Raw genomic sequence first — 16,863 nt, 5'->3', positions numbered from 1 at the left:
TTTACTTTCTACATAATTCTAGCCAGTTACCTTTCAGTGTCCGCAAGCACAGATTTAGAAACAGCACATTTAGGAAAACAAAGGCCCAATGGAGACAAGGCCATTAACAGCAGCAAGTGTACTCAGCAGAGAAGGAAAATCAACTGAACAGCGAATACAAGCATATAAAAAGCACAGCTGTCCTTGGAGAACACACAGCCTCCATGGGCCATGGGCATCACCAGGCTACAGGCAAGAACCACACATGAAGACGCCCAGAGTCAACAAAGGGATGCGGAGCATCACTCTCTCACGAAGAACGCAGAAAATGGTACAAACCACAGGACAGAATGCAGTACTCAAAGATCAGCCTTACATACGTGGAATGGAACATTATTTATAGAAATTATTAATTAACAACAGACAAATGAGGTAATTATTATTATTACACACTTTTAGAAATTCTCAAGATGTTACATGGCAAAAAAAAATTACCAAAGGAAGGTTTATCTTACAATCTCCAGCCCCAACCTATGAATGGCTGATTGCTGATATAGTAAGTTCCTCTTTAAAGTTCTATATTAATTCACATTTACTGCAATAAAAATCCTATTAAGTTGCCTTATACACCAAAGTCCAACGTTTCTGTAAGAGAACTTCTCCAAAAGCCAAGTGAGATCCTTGACAAAACAAATACATGTTTCACAGCCCCAAAACCTGCTCATGTAAGTTCTCGTGGTCTAGAAAGGCCATGAGAAGTGCCCAAAGCTTGTTGCGAGGTGATGAGCTTTTCACACTCACCACTTGTCACTCAGTGCTCTGGCGTTGGGGCAGCACCCGCAGCAGTCACCAAGGCTGCACCCAGGAAAACACGAGTGTGCTGAGGTTACGCCAAGGAGCAGTGACAAGACAACTGGACCCTGGCTCTGAAATGCAGAGAGGTAAGCAAAATTTGGTTGTTCCACAGAAACAATGACATTTCTATAAAAGCAAAGAAGGTCCTCCACATGATCATTAAGTTGGTGCTAAAATTTCTCCAATCCAAATTAGATTTGCCAAAGTTTGCATGGCTAGTTTGACTAAACAATGAAATTATGACCTCTGGCATACAAATACCAAATCCTTGATTTCTACACAGAAAGAGCAATGCAAAACCTGAGGACTTTAAAATATTTTTAACATATTAAATGACAGACTATTTAAAACTTTCCAAAACACTTACCTTTCCTCTAATTTGGGAGCTTTGGGACAAATTGTATCTAGTTCTTCAGATGCTTCTAGCTCCTAAAATAAGCACACATGTCAGTTTTATAAAAAAAAATTATTATAACATAAATCTCCTTGATCACACCATAACACAGCTTATTGATCAATCAACTAATCAGAAATACTGTGTATTCATTGCAGGTTCTTATTAGTAAATATAGATTCATAAGAAATTTGTATCTTAGATTTATCACACTTTAAAAAGTATGCTCTAAATGGAATTTATTTACAAAGCACAGACTTCTCAATTCTAACCTTAATTATATCAAGTCCTCCTATGAGCTCTCCAGAAACGTAGAGCTGAGGATAGGTAGGCCAATTGGAATAGGCTTTGAGTCCCTGTCGAACCTCTTCATCTGAGAAGATATCAAAGCTGCTAAATTGAATATTATGTTTGTGAAGAATTTCCACCATCTGCTTGCTGAAACCTGTACACAAAAAAAGAAAATAAAGCACTTAGCTTCTCTCTCTCGAAACATGTACACATGATAATACATTAGTTCAGCATACACATCATCTAATGGACATAGACGCCTGCCTTATTTTGCTGGTGATTTAATTAGCATGGCTGGATAGTATACAAACAGAAAATAAATTCCTGGATCCCCTTATTTGACCTTGAACCATATCACACACTCAGATATGACTTAACTTTTTGACACAATTGTGAGTATTAAAAAAAAAAAAGTGGTGTGTGTATTTATTAAAGTTACTCTTCAATATCATGGACATTTTTTGTCACAGAAGAAATAGCACTAGCCAAAAAGCAGAGACCTGAGGGTGATGGTGCATACCCATAATCCCAGAGACTAGGGAGACTGAGGTAAGAGGATCACTTGAGACCAGAAGTCTGAGGTTGGAGCAAGCTATGAGATTGTCACTGCACTCCAGCCTTCAGTCTGAGTGATAGAGCAAGACCCTGTCTTTAAAAAAAAAACAGAAATCTGAATCTGACACCTGCTCCCTCCACCCACCAAGGTGACACATGATGAGGCCATGGGTGGCCTCCGCTCAGCACTTTCCTAGTAATCAGGAGACCTGACGCTCTGGACAGTCCCTCCCAGCCTTCCTGTTGTGAACCTACAAGAATCAATTCTGGGCAGAGGAAAAAATTCTACAATTGTTATTTTTAACTACTACTTGACTATACTAAAAACCCAATGCTGTTTCGTTTCTACTGCCATTTTACTACTTCCTGAGTTCCCACTTCGGTAGTTCTCAATCTTCACTATCTCTAAGTAGGATAAATTAAAAATCAAGAAGGCTTGTGTTCTCCTGTAGTCTGAAACACACACAGTACATTGAATTTTAAAGCTATCTTCTCTGTTGTTATATATGAACCATCAATAGATTGACGGTATTCATTCTCATGTCATAACTTGACAGTTTCTTTTTTAAAACTATTTACATTCCCTAAAGTATGTAATGTAATTTTTTTTACTACACTATAGTGACAATTTTATGTTCCATGATTTTATTATACTTTTGTGACACATTTTTATTCTGTACTTTTTTGACATCATCTTATTATGACATTAGAACTGAAGAATAAGAGTGTGAATATCAGTCTTTTATAAACCTATTAGCCTAGTCTGGAAAAAAAAAGTATTTTTCTTTCCATAAGCTAATTCTTCTCCATTGTTCCCAGTACTTTGTAGGGCCCTACTCTTTCATGCCTCATTCTTCTTCTCAAACACAGTTATAATTCACTGGAAAAGAACCTATTCTTCAGATTCAAAATTTCTAAAAGACTTAGTAGTATCAGCAATTGTTTTTAAACAAAATCAAACCATAAAATTCAATATAAGATTAATTGCAAGAAAGGGCTTTACTGATGTCACCCAAAATCATATTTACTATTAAAACATGGATCTACAAGTGAGCTCCAAACATTTTCCAAATCTGCAGTTTATTGAGATGAAGCACTAGTATTTATTTGTATAGCATGTAAGTTGCTTTTTCTACATCTGAAGTGTGAAGTTCATGTACAGCCTGAAGTAAAACACTGATTCTGAAATTTTTTTATTCATCTGGGAGTTCATTAGTAAACGGCTAACGGCTGATTGCTGATGGTTATTCTGTTGCCAATATATTAACTCATTTTTACTGTAACTGGCTGAGAAAAAGCTTTATTTTAGCTTTAGGCAATTACATGCAGACTAGGAAGATTGATTGGTAGTGTTTCATTTTTAAGGGTTAAAGTGGCAGACTAGAAATGTTATGCTTCAGGATAAGATGGCAAGAAGGCTTTATTCTAGTAACAAAATATTTACACACTTTTTTTTAAGAAAAATGCATGCATGCAATAAAAATATTTAAATATAGAAAAGTAATGTTTAACTGCCACAGAATCCCCATTTCCACCCCCAGTCATTTCTACTCATGATGTGAATAGGTGCCTAACACTGCATCTCATCACTACCTAACAATAAACCCTAAAAAACATCTTTGAAACCTGATTTTGTGCCTGATACTGATTTAAAAGTAAGAGCCGGGTTGGATGACTCTCACTGCAGGAGGAATATCTGACTATGACTTAAATACCTTTTGCTTTGCTAAAAGCTTTGTTAACTGAAATAGCTATAAGAATTCCCAAATAATTAACCTGCTCAAGGATTTAAGATTCTGTTTAAGATGACATATACTTCAGTGCTTCTGGAAACTCTTCCTAAAACAAGCATTTTCCTGTCTTCATGAGGATCACGAATAAGGACAATCCAATTCTTTTCAACTAAGACCCTATCTACATGTCAGGCTCATAACACACCATACAATTCTGCAGGCAGAGCCCACGTGAAGGATAAGAAGATGGAGACATGACCTGTGCAGGAGCTGGGCTGAGTCCAATGGGGCTCCAGCAGAAACCCTAAAAATGGCTTTCAAGGTTTTCTAGATATAAAATTTAAATGTTTTTCATTCATGTTTTTCTGATTAGCAGAAAGCAAGGTGGGGACCAACTAAACAGACGTCGTTATACTCCACAGTGGAGTTCAGCGGTGTTAGCAGAGGTAGCGCTTTCAAAGCTAATTTAGTGCAAAATAAGGAAAGAGCAGCCACATGCGTGCTCACAAGATGAGACGGCCAGTGCTTTTATAAAGGGGGCTTTGCCTACACCCTTCTCTAAAATGCCAGCAGAAGAGCAAAAACAACGCTCCACTAAGCAGGCTCGGAAAGGAACAGCAGAGGGTCCAGGGGACTTACATTCCCATAAGAAAACAGTTTAAAAATATTTTCCAATTAATCCTAAGTATTTTATTAAAGAACAGCAACATTCTTAAATGATCTATTTACTATGTAAGACAGAAAGACATGTAACAGAAAATATCAGGAAACAGAAAAACCCATTGAAAATGTAGTTATAAAAATTATATAGAAAACAAGTACTTTGAAAGAAGAAACTAACCGTTCAATCATATGTATCTCAAAATATTTATTGTCTTGTATTAAATATCTATAACACCATGTTTTCAGATGGCTCGAAATGTGTTTTGTTCTGTTTTGTTTTGTTTTCAGAAGGAGTTTCACTCTGTCACACAGACTGGAGTGTAGTGGCTCAATCTCGGCTCAATGCAACCTCTGCCTCCCAGGTTCAAGTGCTTCTTCTGCCTCAGTCTCCCAAGTGGCTGGAATTACAGCATGCCACCACGCCCAGCTAATTTCTGTATTTTAGTAGAGACAGGGTTTTGCCATGTTGGCCAGGCTGGTCTCAAACTCCTGACCTCAAGCGATCCGCCCACCTCAGCCTGTTGAAGTGCTGGGATTACAGGCGGGAGCCACCACGCCCAGCCCTGAACTATTTCAAAGTTTCTTTTTTATTCTATTATTTGTTCAGTCTTCCAAATGTCACTCCATTATAATAATATAAATATAATTTAAATAATATAAGTTTAACATAAATATAAAAATGCTAGTATATTCTAAATTCAGTTTAATAAAGTGAAAGGTAAGCAGAAAAATTATAATTTCTAAGTTTCTCTCTAATTTACTTGAATAATCATACAATATCTGCACTGAAAAGGCCCTCCAAGATTGGCTCCAACAGCCAATCTTATTCCCAACAGCACTAGAAGGAATTAAAGGCATAAGGAGGGTACCTGACTTGTCTCCAAAGTTGCTAAGGCCGCAGGGGTGGGCCTGAGGCTCGCCTGGCATGACGTCCAGTGTAGCACACTTCCCAGGACACCCTTCTCCTCTGAGCACCCCTTCCCCAAGCTTCAGTGTTGCCACCTGCCTTTTCATTAGTTTTATCATTCAGAAAAGACTGAGACTGCTGCTGTTCAACCCCAAAGGAGACAATATTGTAGAGATTTCACTGTAGGTGTGCTTCACTCACATTTCATAGCCAGTTCTACTGTACCTGAGATCTGAATGAAGGTGCTGAATACGATCCATTCGACTGAAGTGGTAAGTTCCCATTTAGTGGCTACCACATAAAGTACAAGAAATGATTTTCATGTTTCATGGAAGAAGGTGAATGTGAACCATTTGCAACCCCCGTTAAAAACAAAATAACAAACGCAACAGAGACTATCTGTTGCTACCTTTAGTTTAGTACAGACTAAGTTAGCTTTGCAATACATAAACAGCAGGCATTATGTGACACATAAATACTGGCAGTGAAATTTTTTAGGCAGAACTAAAAGATATTTTTTTTTTTTTTTTTTTGAGACGGAGTCTCGCTCTGTCGCCCAGGCTGGAGTGCAGTGGCCGGATCTCAGCTCACTGCAAGCTCCGCCCCCCGGGTTTACGCCATTCTCCTGCCTCAGCCTCCCGAGTAGCTGGGACTACAGGCGCCCGCCACCTTACCCGGCTAGTTTTTTGTATTTTTAGTAGAGACGGGGTTTCACCGTGTTAGCCAGGATGTTCTCGATCTCCTGACCTCGTGATCCGCCCGACTCGGCCTCCCAAAGTGCTGGGATTACAGGCTTGAGCCACCGCGCCCGGCCACAAAAGATATTTTTAAGACAGAATTCACAGGTGGCTCACGACTGTAATCCCAGCACTTTGGGAGGCCGAGACAGGTGGATCACCTGAGGTCAGGAGTTCGACACTAGCCTGACCAACACAGACAAACCCTGTCTCTACTAAGAATACAAAAAAATTAGCCGGGCGTGGTGGCAGGCACCTGTAATCCCAGCTACTCGGGAGGCTGAGACAGGAGAATCGCTTGACCCCTAGGAGATGTAGGTTGCGGCCCGCTGAGATCGCACCATTGCACTCCAACCTGGGCAACAAGAGCGAAAATCCATCTCGAAAAAATAAGAATTCATCATGAAACTTTAGTTTTAAAACTAGACATAATCATAACCTAATATGTAATTTAATAGCCCTACAGGGAAGAATTTAGAATCAAATTCACACTAGAAGCTTGGCTATCTTTATAAAGTCACTCTGGACATGCTGTAATCACATTAGGAGCATACTCAATGTTACTGCCCCATCTTAATGAAGTCCCTCCCGTGTAGTTGATACAAATACTCTTAGAGTCTCAACAGCATCATCAAATGGCATTAAATGCTCAATTATGCAGCATACTAATGTTGTACTAGGCACAGTAAAAAGAAAATAACATAAACCCAGTACCAGAGGGGTCAAATAACTCTAAAACTTACTTAAGGACAAAATTATAAGCATCCATGTGTACAGAAAGTAAGAGTGACTACAGGCCAAGATTTCGGAATCTTTCCATTACTAGCAGCTATAAACTGGAAATGACAGCAATGCGGGAAGAGAATCATTAGACAGTGATGACGCAGGGGAGGCAAAAGCACACAGGGTGGACACAAAAACACTAAAATATTCCACAAATTTTTTAATTGCTGAATCTGAACTAGGTGAAAAACAGGAGGCTGCCAAGAAAGAAAAAATAACTGCTAACAGCAAAAGCAGCTAAACAGGCAAAAGAGACAGCAATATAGCAGTTGGAACCTAATCCTAACTCTGCTTACCAGGTGATCTTGGGCAAGTCACCTCTATCTTTGAGTCTGAGGACTTAAGTATAAAGCAAAAATCTGAATTCAATGAGTTCCAAGACTCCTTTTGGTTCAAACATTCTGAGTCCATAATGCAAACTAATTCTTTTCTTTTTTTTTTTCTGAGACGGAGTCTCGCTCTGTCGCCCAGGCTGGAGTGCAGTGGCGTGATCTCGGCTCACTGCAAGCTCCGCCCCCCGGGTTCACGTCATTCTCCTGCCTCAGCCTCCCGTGTAGCTGGGACTACAGGCGCCCGCCACCACGCCCGGCTAAATTTTTTTTTGTATTTTTAGTAGAGATGGGGTTTCACCGTGTTAGCTAGGATGGTCTCGATCTCCTGACCTTGTGATCCGCCCGTCTCAGCCTCCCAAAGTGCTGGGATTACAGGTGTGAGCCACCACGCCCGGCCTGCAAACTAATTCTTCTATAGTGTCACTGGGAGTTATAAACTTTCTGATTTTAAAGGTATGTGAACACAAGTATAAGATGTATAGTATAGCTTGGAAAGAGGATGCCCATCTCAACCATACCCTGTTCTGGGAAAGCACCCATTTTGTTTATATTATCTTAAAGGCAGCTTCTTACCACAGCGTGGTTCTTGAGGAGTTCCTTTCATAAACAGCATGCAGGGGGCAGCATGAGTCAATTTCTTCAAGCGAAGGTTGAGATCTTCTTTAAGATGTTCATTAGCGCTGGGTGGGAAGGAGCCACTAGATGCATGTCGCTGAACTTTTTTGGTCAACTCTGGGGCATGTGCACCATCTAATCGGTCGATTTTCTGAGAATTCTAAAGTTTAAAAAGTTATTTAGAATACGTGCAGCATTCCATAATAATGACATTGTTCTAGCAAATTTTTAAAGGGGACAACAGTATTACTGGAGATGTAAAAAAAGAAACCCTCATTGCCAACTGCCTGCACTGCATCTCAATTTTAGAAATACATAATAATTTTTTTTCTTTTCTTGGAAACACACAGAGAAAACACCACAACATCTCAAAGTCAAATCAGGTCAGTCTAATATAATACAAAAAAGACGGCCCCCACACTGGCTGGGATGAATCTATTATTAAGTATAAATGAGGCATTTGGGGAACTACGATGACACCCATGGGTGCCCAGCACAGTTGTGCACATGCTTCCTAAGACTCATTCATCAAACCAGAACCAGTCAGAGGTTCCATTATGTCCAGGCACATGCTCTGAACAACCAATTTAACCAACTCAGGGAACACTGGGGTTCCACACCACATATCTGAATTTTGATCAAGAAGCTCTTGATTCTGGCTGCTGGCCCTACACAGTCCATGTAAGATGTTGGCAAGCAGCTGGCATGGTCTTCTTTTTCAGCATGGGTGCAAAAATGAGACTATCAGAAGAAAGGTGGAGGGCCAGAAACAGCCAAACACCTAATATTCGGGGATTAGGGAGAGGGTAAAGAAACAAAATAGGTAGCCCCATGGCACCCTACAAATGGATAATCTCTTGTACCACCTTTATCCTTACCTTAAAAAACAGAAAAGTGGGAACAGAGCTAATTTCATATTTTTCAGATACTTCAGGAACACCTTCAGCTTCCAACTTTAAAATAAAAGAATTCAAACTTGATTATTACAAGGTCCTTTTTCTCTACTTTGATATGTAAATCAGTTTCACATGCAATATTCCTTCAAGTAGTTGGCATTTTTAAAGAGTATGGTACAAAAGTTTATGACACATTTACATTTAAATGAGACTCACTGGGCTGGCATGTCATCCACTGAGTTTGCAGTGTCAAAACAGGTTCAGAGGTTTTTATTTTGTTGCACATTTCAAAAGATGCCTGGAGGCTGTGAATAAAATTTTTGGTGCACTAGTGACCTAGTAAATTTTCAATCATATGCAGCTACTACTATATTGAAATCCATAAATCACTGACCCCAGTTATGTCATGATTACAGTGCTTATTTTCTGCCCACAGCAATTCTTGCTGTTTGCTCTATTGACTAATTTCAAGAGGCAGTACATCATGACTGACAGTTGCAGCCTTCTGCAAATTATGAAGCAAAAAGGACTATTTTTTCAATAAACTATTGATGTCTGATAAATTTTGCTTTTAACTCCTGCAAGGCTGCTGGACACTAGGCAGATAACTTGCTAGCTTACTTGCTTCCAGTCTATTTACAATGTAAATGCCTTTTAAATAAGATGACTACATTGTTTGATAATTTCCTTGAGGCCCCTCAACAAGACAGGATGTGATATCTGATGCATGAATTTAAAACATATTTAGTAACAGAATTTCTAAATAATTAGAGCACAATTACTGTAAGCTATTTATGTAGGTCTTTATAAACGATATACTTTGAGAAATACCAAGATATATCCTTCCCTCATAGGACTGTCAATTTAATATAAACTTTTTGAAACCAATAAAAATCTGTATTCACATTATACCTGCAGGAAATAAAATTTATTGATAAATTATATTGTTAAAAGTTTTTAAAATATATACACTGTATTTTTCCAAGAGTAAAAGATTTCCACTGGGCTTGAAATACTATTTTTATTTAGAGCCTTACCCAATCAGGTTATATCTACACAAATAAAGTTTGCAGATAAAGTGGGAAGCAAAGTCATATGTATTTGGTTTTTATCCTCTATCTCCTACATTCTTGGGTGCTCTTTTACTACCTTAATTTTTAATATTTTAGAAAACCCTTGTGCAACAATATTTTTAATTGTTTCCATTTTTAAAATGTACTTATATGAAAATTCCATAAAATCAACAACGTCTAATAATCTGAAAAAAGAACAAAAAGATAAGGCATTCTGAGACAGCGATTTAGTACAGACTCTCAAAAGTTTTAAAGACGTTTGTGCTATTTTCTTTTACACAACAGCACACTCAGATCAAAGATGACCAGAAAGGTTGACGAGTAGGGCATGCCTACATTACCATCCTCCAGCTCATTATTTTCTGTCTTTCAACTAACATCTATGGAGTGCCCACTACGCACTGGGCATTGTGCAAGGATCAGAAAACGGCCCTTCCTTTAGTACAACTGAATTCTAATCAAAAAGTAATACAAATCTAAAAACAGGGCAATACTAAGTAGAAACAAGGTAATGTGATCTTAAACCAGAACAAAACAGGTAGCACCCTGACTCATAAAAACAAATTCCAATCTTTTAAAATCTGATTTCTTAGCCAGGCATGATGGCGGGTGCCTGTAATCCCAGCTACTTGGGATGCTGAGGCAGGAGAATCACTTGAACCCAGGAGGCAGAGGTTGCAGTCAGCCCAGATCGCACTATTGCACTCCAGCCGGGGCGACTAAGCAAAACACTGTCTCAAAAAAAAAAAAAAAATCTGATTTCTTCTTATATTCTTACATTCCTGCTGGTTTCCAGTGGAGTAACAATTATTCTGAGAAGTAAACGACCTCTTACAATTCCTGCTGAAGGCTGAGAACTACCACAACTGCCTCCACTCAATCAGCTCCCAAAAGAAGAGATCTTCATAACACAGAGGCAATGGTAACAGACAAATCTTCAGAAGAAGGCAACAGGAATATCATTTAAGGCAAAAGAGTTCTCCAGAACATCAAGGGCATCTGACTGAAGTCCTAAAACCGTTGCAGCACTAAAATTCATTACAAATACTTTGTTGGATTTAACGTAACAGTTTTAACAATGAAAACAGAAAATAAATATATAAACATTTTTAAAGGATCTGCATTCAGAAGAGCTCAAAGATGACCAGAAATAGCTATCGTTCATGGGCGACCTACTCTGTGCCATAAACTATGAGAAGGCCTTAACATAAAACAACCTAGCCTACAGACAATTTTGAAAGGTGCAAAATTTTAGCATGTTATCATCTCAAGTTAATAAGTGGTTAAAGAGGAGGTGCAATGGTTGATTTAAGGTTTCAACTTGAATGGGTTAAGAGATACCCAGACAGCTGTTAAAACATTACTGCTGAGCATGGCTGTGAGGCTGTTTCGGGAAGAGAGTGGCATTTGAATCGGTAGACTGAGTAAGGAAGATCCATTCTCACGCAATATGGTAGGGGGGAGGGGCACCATCCAGTAAGTTGAAGGCCTGAAAAGAACTAGGAAAAAAAAAATGCAGAGGAAAAGCAAAAAAGCAAATCCTGTCTTTCTCCCTCTTTCTCTCTCCCTCCCTCTCCTCCGCACACTCCCATCCCCCACCCCTCCTGCCCCATTCCTCCCTCCTGGAGCTGAGATATCCATCTTCTGTCTTTGGACATCAGAGCTCTAGGTTCTCCAACCCTTAGACTGCAAGACTTGCATCACCGGCCCCCCAGGTTCTCAGGCCTTCAGACTTGGACTGAGCCACGCCACCAGCTTCCCTAGTTCTCCAGAGAGTGGAGGGCAGATGGCAAGACTTCTCAGCCTCCTAAATCCCCTCACATCTATCTGTACCTATCCTATTTAGTTAGTTCTGTTTCTCTAGAGAACCCTAATTAACACAGGAGATAACTTGGGTAACTTGCCCAAAGATACACGGCTAATAAATGGCAGAGCTGAGAAACAAATCCAAGTTTGTTTGACTATAAAACCTGTGCTTTTTTCACTATACCATGGTTAATTTTTTCTACTACTACAATCAAAAAGAAAGATTACATGTCAAAGTAGGATTTATACACTTCAGGACCAACCAAACATGAACATTTCCAAAACAGAATCTAGGCAAAATGCCTCAAGTGGGAACCACTTGCTTACTATACCAAGAATCTAAACCTTGGGACCAGTCCCACCTGATATGTGTCTATGGAGAAAGAAAGGGAAGCATCAGGTAAATCCAGAGACGGGGAATCCTCTCTCTATTCTACTTTTATTGAGCAGGGGTCATCAGAGGCCACTGTGATAGTAACAGCAAATAGCTACAATTTATTCTGGGCCAGATACTATTCTAAGTGTGCTTCATGTATAGACTCATTTAATCCTCACAATAACAGGTACTGTCTTTAACATCCATTTTACAGAAGAAACTGGAACTTAAAGAGGTTCAATAACTTGACCTAGATCACTGCCATGGTTTGAATGTATATGTCCCTCCTAAATTCGTATGCTGGAAATTAACATCCAAGGTGATAGCAATTAAGAGGGGACCTTTGGGAGGTGATTAGGCCAAGAGGGCTCTGCCCTCATGGATGGGAACAGTGCCACTATAAAAGGGTTTGAGGCTGGCTAGTCTGTTTTTGCCCTTATTCTCCTGCTGCCAAGTGAGGACACGGCAACAAGGTGCCATTTTGGGAACAGAGAGCAAGCCCTTGCCAGACACTGAATCTGCTGGTGCTTTGATCTTGGATTTCCCAGCCTCTAGAACTGTGAACAATAAATCTGTTGCTTAAAAATTACTCAGTCTAAGGTATTCTATTACAGTAGCACAAATGGACTAGGACAATTACAAACCGTTGAGTGATGGAGGCAGTGTGTCTCTGGAGCCAAGCGCCTCCCTACACCACGTTCCACTTCATGGCTGCTGCCCTTTCTTCATTCCACAGACCCTTCAGTAACCTTCAGTAACAGTGACCACAACCACCTTCCTGCAACACCTTCCACTTGGCTCTCCATGTTTCCTCTGCCCTCCCGAACTGCTCAGACTCTGTCCATTTCTGTCATCTCTGGCAGCCTCTGAACACCAGCATGTGCCAGCCTTGGTTCTGAATCCTCTTCTATGCCTATCCACACTCACTGTCCTGGAGTGGGCTCATCCGATCCTATGGCTCTAAATGACGCTGCTATTATAACTCCCAAGTTCTTCCCAGCCCAGGCCTCTCCCCTCACCTCCAGACTATACACTCAACATCTGCACTCAGAGCTCTATCAAACACCTCTCACTAAACCTGTTCCTCCCCCAAGGCATCTCTATCTCACAAAATCCATCCAGTTCCTCAAATCAAAAAGGAGACAACCTTGATTAATCCATTTCTCTCACTCTCACATCTACTCCATCAACAGGTTTTCTGGGCTCCCCTCCAAAATATAATCCCACTCAGACCATGACATCATTTCATCTCTCACCTGGCCTAGCAGCCTGCTAACTGAGGTACCTGCTTCTATTCTGCACCCTTCCCCCTTCAAACCATTCTCCACCCAGCAGCCAGAGTAACTGACTTATGACAGGAATGGAACTGTGTCATTGCTACTGCACTTGGAATAAGACCTGAATGTTATCATTCCCCACAAGGTCACTGACCCCTGCCTGCCACTCCAACCTCATGTCACATTCTCCCCTCCCTCACCACTCTCCAGCCCCACTAGCCTTCTGCTCTGACACTCTGTACTTCGGTTAAAAGCTCTTCCTAGCTCTCCCAAGGGCTGGCTCCTTTTCATTCTCCTGATGGCCCTGCTGGCACAGTAGCTCACACCTGTAATCCCAGTATTTTGGGAGGCCAAGGTGGGAGGAATGCTTGAGTTCAGAAGTTTGAGGCTGCAGTGAGCTATGATCACGCCACTGCACCCTGGCCTGGGTGACAGAGTGAGACCTTGTCTCTTAATAAAAAAAAGAACTCTCTTCCTTAGATACACCTTCCAGTCCAATCTAAATAAAGTATCCCACCTATCCCAGTTCCCATTTTTCATAGCCTATTTCTTTCTTTTGCAGAACTTATTACTACCTAAAATTACCTTGATAACATATATGTCTACCGTTTGTTGTCTGTGACCCTTAGTGTTATGTTTTGTATCCTCAGTGCCTAGACTACTGTGTGGCATTTAGTGTTTGATAAATAAATTTTGATAGAATAGTAAACAAAGGGGGTCAGTATACCTAAGCCAAGAATGGGGATGGCCACTTGCCAATGATGGCACTGAGCCGCAAGACTAAAGAGAGAACACTTAAACCTGCTATTCAGGAACATTTGGTTAAACCTCCAAAAGAGGCTTCCTTCTACTCTGTGATGTGTGATATTAAAAAAAAAAAAAAAGAATTTCAAAATCAAAATCTTTGACAAACAGCCAAATATAAATCTCACAATAGAAATTTAAAGTAACAGTTTTGATAGCTTAGGCGGAGATCGCTTCCAATATGGTCAAATAGGAAGAGCTCCAATCTGTAGCTCCCAGCAAGACCGACGCAGAAGACGGGTGATTTCTGCATTTCCAACTGAGGTACCAGGTTCATCTCATTGGGACTGGTTGGACAGTGGGTGCAGCCCACGGAGGGCGAGCCAAAGCAGGGCGGGGCGTCACCTGACCCGGGAAGTACAAGGGGTTGGGGGATTTCCCTGTCCTAGTCAAGGGAAGCTGTGAGTGACTGCACCTGAAGGAATGGTACACTTCTGCCTAAATACTGCACCTTTCCCACGGTCTTCGCAACTGGCAGACTAGGAGATTCCCTCTGGTGCCTGGCTTAGTAGGTCCCACGCCCATGGAGCCCTGCTCGTTGCTAGACAGCAGTCTGAGACCGACCTGGGACACTGAAGCTTGGCTGGGGGAGGGGCGTCCGCCATTGCCGAGGCTTGAATAGGCAGTTCTATACTTACAGTGTAAACAAAGTGGCAGGGAAGCTCGAACTGCACCCCACCGCAGCTCAGCAAGGCCTACTGCCTCTCTAGATTCCACCCCTGGGGGCAGGACATATCTGAACAAAAGGCAGCAGACAGCTTCTACAGACTTAAACATCCCTGCCTGACAGCTCTGAAGAGTGCAGGTGGTTCTCCCAGCATGGCGTTCGAGCTCCAATAACAGACAAGTGGGTCCCTGACCCCCGTATAGCCCCACTGGGAGACACCTCCTAGTAGGGGCCGACAGACACCTCATACAGACGGGTGCCCCTCTGGGATGAAGCTCCCAGAGGAAAGGTCAGGCAGCTATATTTGCTGTTCTGCAGCCTCCACTGGTGATACCCAGGCAAACAGGGTCTGGAGTGGACCTCCAGCAAACTCCAACAGACCTGCAGCTGAGGGGCCTGTTAGAAGGAACACTAACAAACAGAAAGGAATAGCATCAACATCAACAAAAAGGACATCCACACCAAAACCCCATCTGTAGGTCACCAACTTCAAAGACCAAAGGTAGATAAAACCACAAAGATGGGGAGACATCAGAACAGAAAGGCTGAAAATTCCAAAAACCAGGAATGCCTCTTCTCCTCCAAAGGAACACAACTCCTTGTCAGCAAGGGAACAAAACTTGACAGAGAATGAGTTCAACGAGTTGACAGACGTAGGATTCAGAAGGTCGGTAATAATAAACTTCTCCTAGCTAAAGGAGCATGTTCTAATCCATCACAAGGAAGCTAAAAACCTTGAAAAAATGTTAGACAAATGGCTAACTAGAATAGTGAGTGTAGAGAAGAGCTTAAATGACCTGATGGAGCTGAAAACCACAGTACAAGAACTGCGTGAAGCATACACAAGCTTCACACTAGCCGATTCGATCAAGCGGAAGAAAGGATATCAGTGATTGAAGATCAAATTAATGAAATAAAGTGAGAAGACAAGATTAGAGGAAAAAAGAGTGAAAAGAAATGAACAAAGCCTCCAAGAAATATGGCACTATGTGAAAAAACCAAATCTACATTTGATTGGTGTACCTGAAAGTGGCAGGGAGAATGGAACCAAGTTAGAAAACACTCCTCAGGGTATTATCCAAGAGAACTTACCCAACCTAGCAAGGCAGGTCAACATTCAAATTCAGGAAATACAGGGAACACCACAAAGATACTCCTGGAGAAGAGCAACCCCAAGACACATAATTATCAGATTCACCAAGGTTGAAATTAAGGAAAAAATGTTAAGGGCAGCCAGGGAGAAAGGCTGGGTTACCCACAAAGGGAAGCCCATCAGACTAACAGTGGATCTATCCGCAGAAATCTTACAAGCCAAAAGTGAGTGGGGGCCGATATTCAACATTCTTAAAGAATTTTCAACCCAGAATTTCATATCCAGGCAAACTAAGCTTCATAAGTGAAGGGGAAATAAAATCATTTAAAGACAAGCAAATGCTGAGAAATTTTGTCACCACCAGGCCTGCCTTACAAGAGATCCTGAAGGAAGTACTAAACATGGAAAGGAACAACCCGTACCAGCCACTGCAAAAACAGGCCAAATGGTAAAAGACCATTGACACTATGAAGAAACTGCATTAATGAACAGGCAAAATTACCAGCTAGCATCATAATGACAGAATCAAATTCACACATACAGGCTGGGCATGGTGGCTCATACCTGTAATCCCAGCACTTTTGGGAGGCCAAGGCAGGTGGATAATTTGAGGTCAGGAGTTCGAGACCAGACTGGCCAACATGGTGAAACCCTGTCTCTACTAAAAATACAAAAATTAGCTGGGCATGGTGGCGGGTGCCTGTAATCCCAGCTACCCAGGAGACTGAGGCAGAAGAACCTCTTGAACCTAGAAGGCGGAGGTTGCAGTGAGCCAAGATCGCATCACTGCACTCCAGCCTGGGCAACAGTGAGACTCCAACTCAAAAAAAAAAAAAAAAAAAAATTCACACATAACAAAATTACTTAAATGTAAGTGGGCTAAATGCCCCAATTAAAAGACTAAAAGACACAGCCTGGCAAATTGGACAAAGAGTCAAGACCCATCAGTGTGCTGTATTCAGGAGACCCATCTCACATGCAAAGACAAACACAGGCTCAAAATAAAGGGATGGAGGAAGACCTACCA

General features: G+C 41.1%; 1 protein-coding gene across 1 annotated transcript in view; it reads right to left on the bottom strand.

Annotated features, from left to right (window-relative positions):
* The window catches only part of GLRX3 (glutaredoxin 3), a 43,984-nt gene that overhangs the window by 11,233 nt on the left and 15,888 nt on the right, over window positions 1–16,863 (bottom strand). Inside the window, exons 3-6 of the mRNA XM_001090479.5 lie at window positions 8,723–8,797; window positions 7,803–8,004; window positions 1,501–1,673; window positions 1,202–1,263 (exon numbers count right to left, since the gene is read on the bottom strand). Coding sequence (XP_001090479.1) covers window positions 1,202–1,263; window positions 1,501–1,673; window positions 7,803–8,004; window positions 8,723–8,797 — 512 coding nt within the window. The remainder of the gene's footprint in view (window positions 1–1,201; window positions 1,264–1,500; window positions 1,674–7,802; window positions 8,005–8,722; window positions 8,798–16,863) is intronic.

Source organism: Macaca mulatta, chromosome 9, assembly GCF_049350105.2.
Source record: "Macaca mulatta isolate MMU2019108-1 chromosome 9, T2T-MMU8v2.0, whole genome shotgun sequence".
NCBI lineage: Eukaryota > Metazoa > Chordata > Mammalia > Primates > Cercopithecidae > Macaca > Macaca mulatta.
The sequence above is the reverse complement of the archived record's forward strand: the minus strand, read 5'-3'. Positions and strand labels throughout refer to the sequence as shown.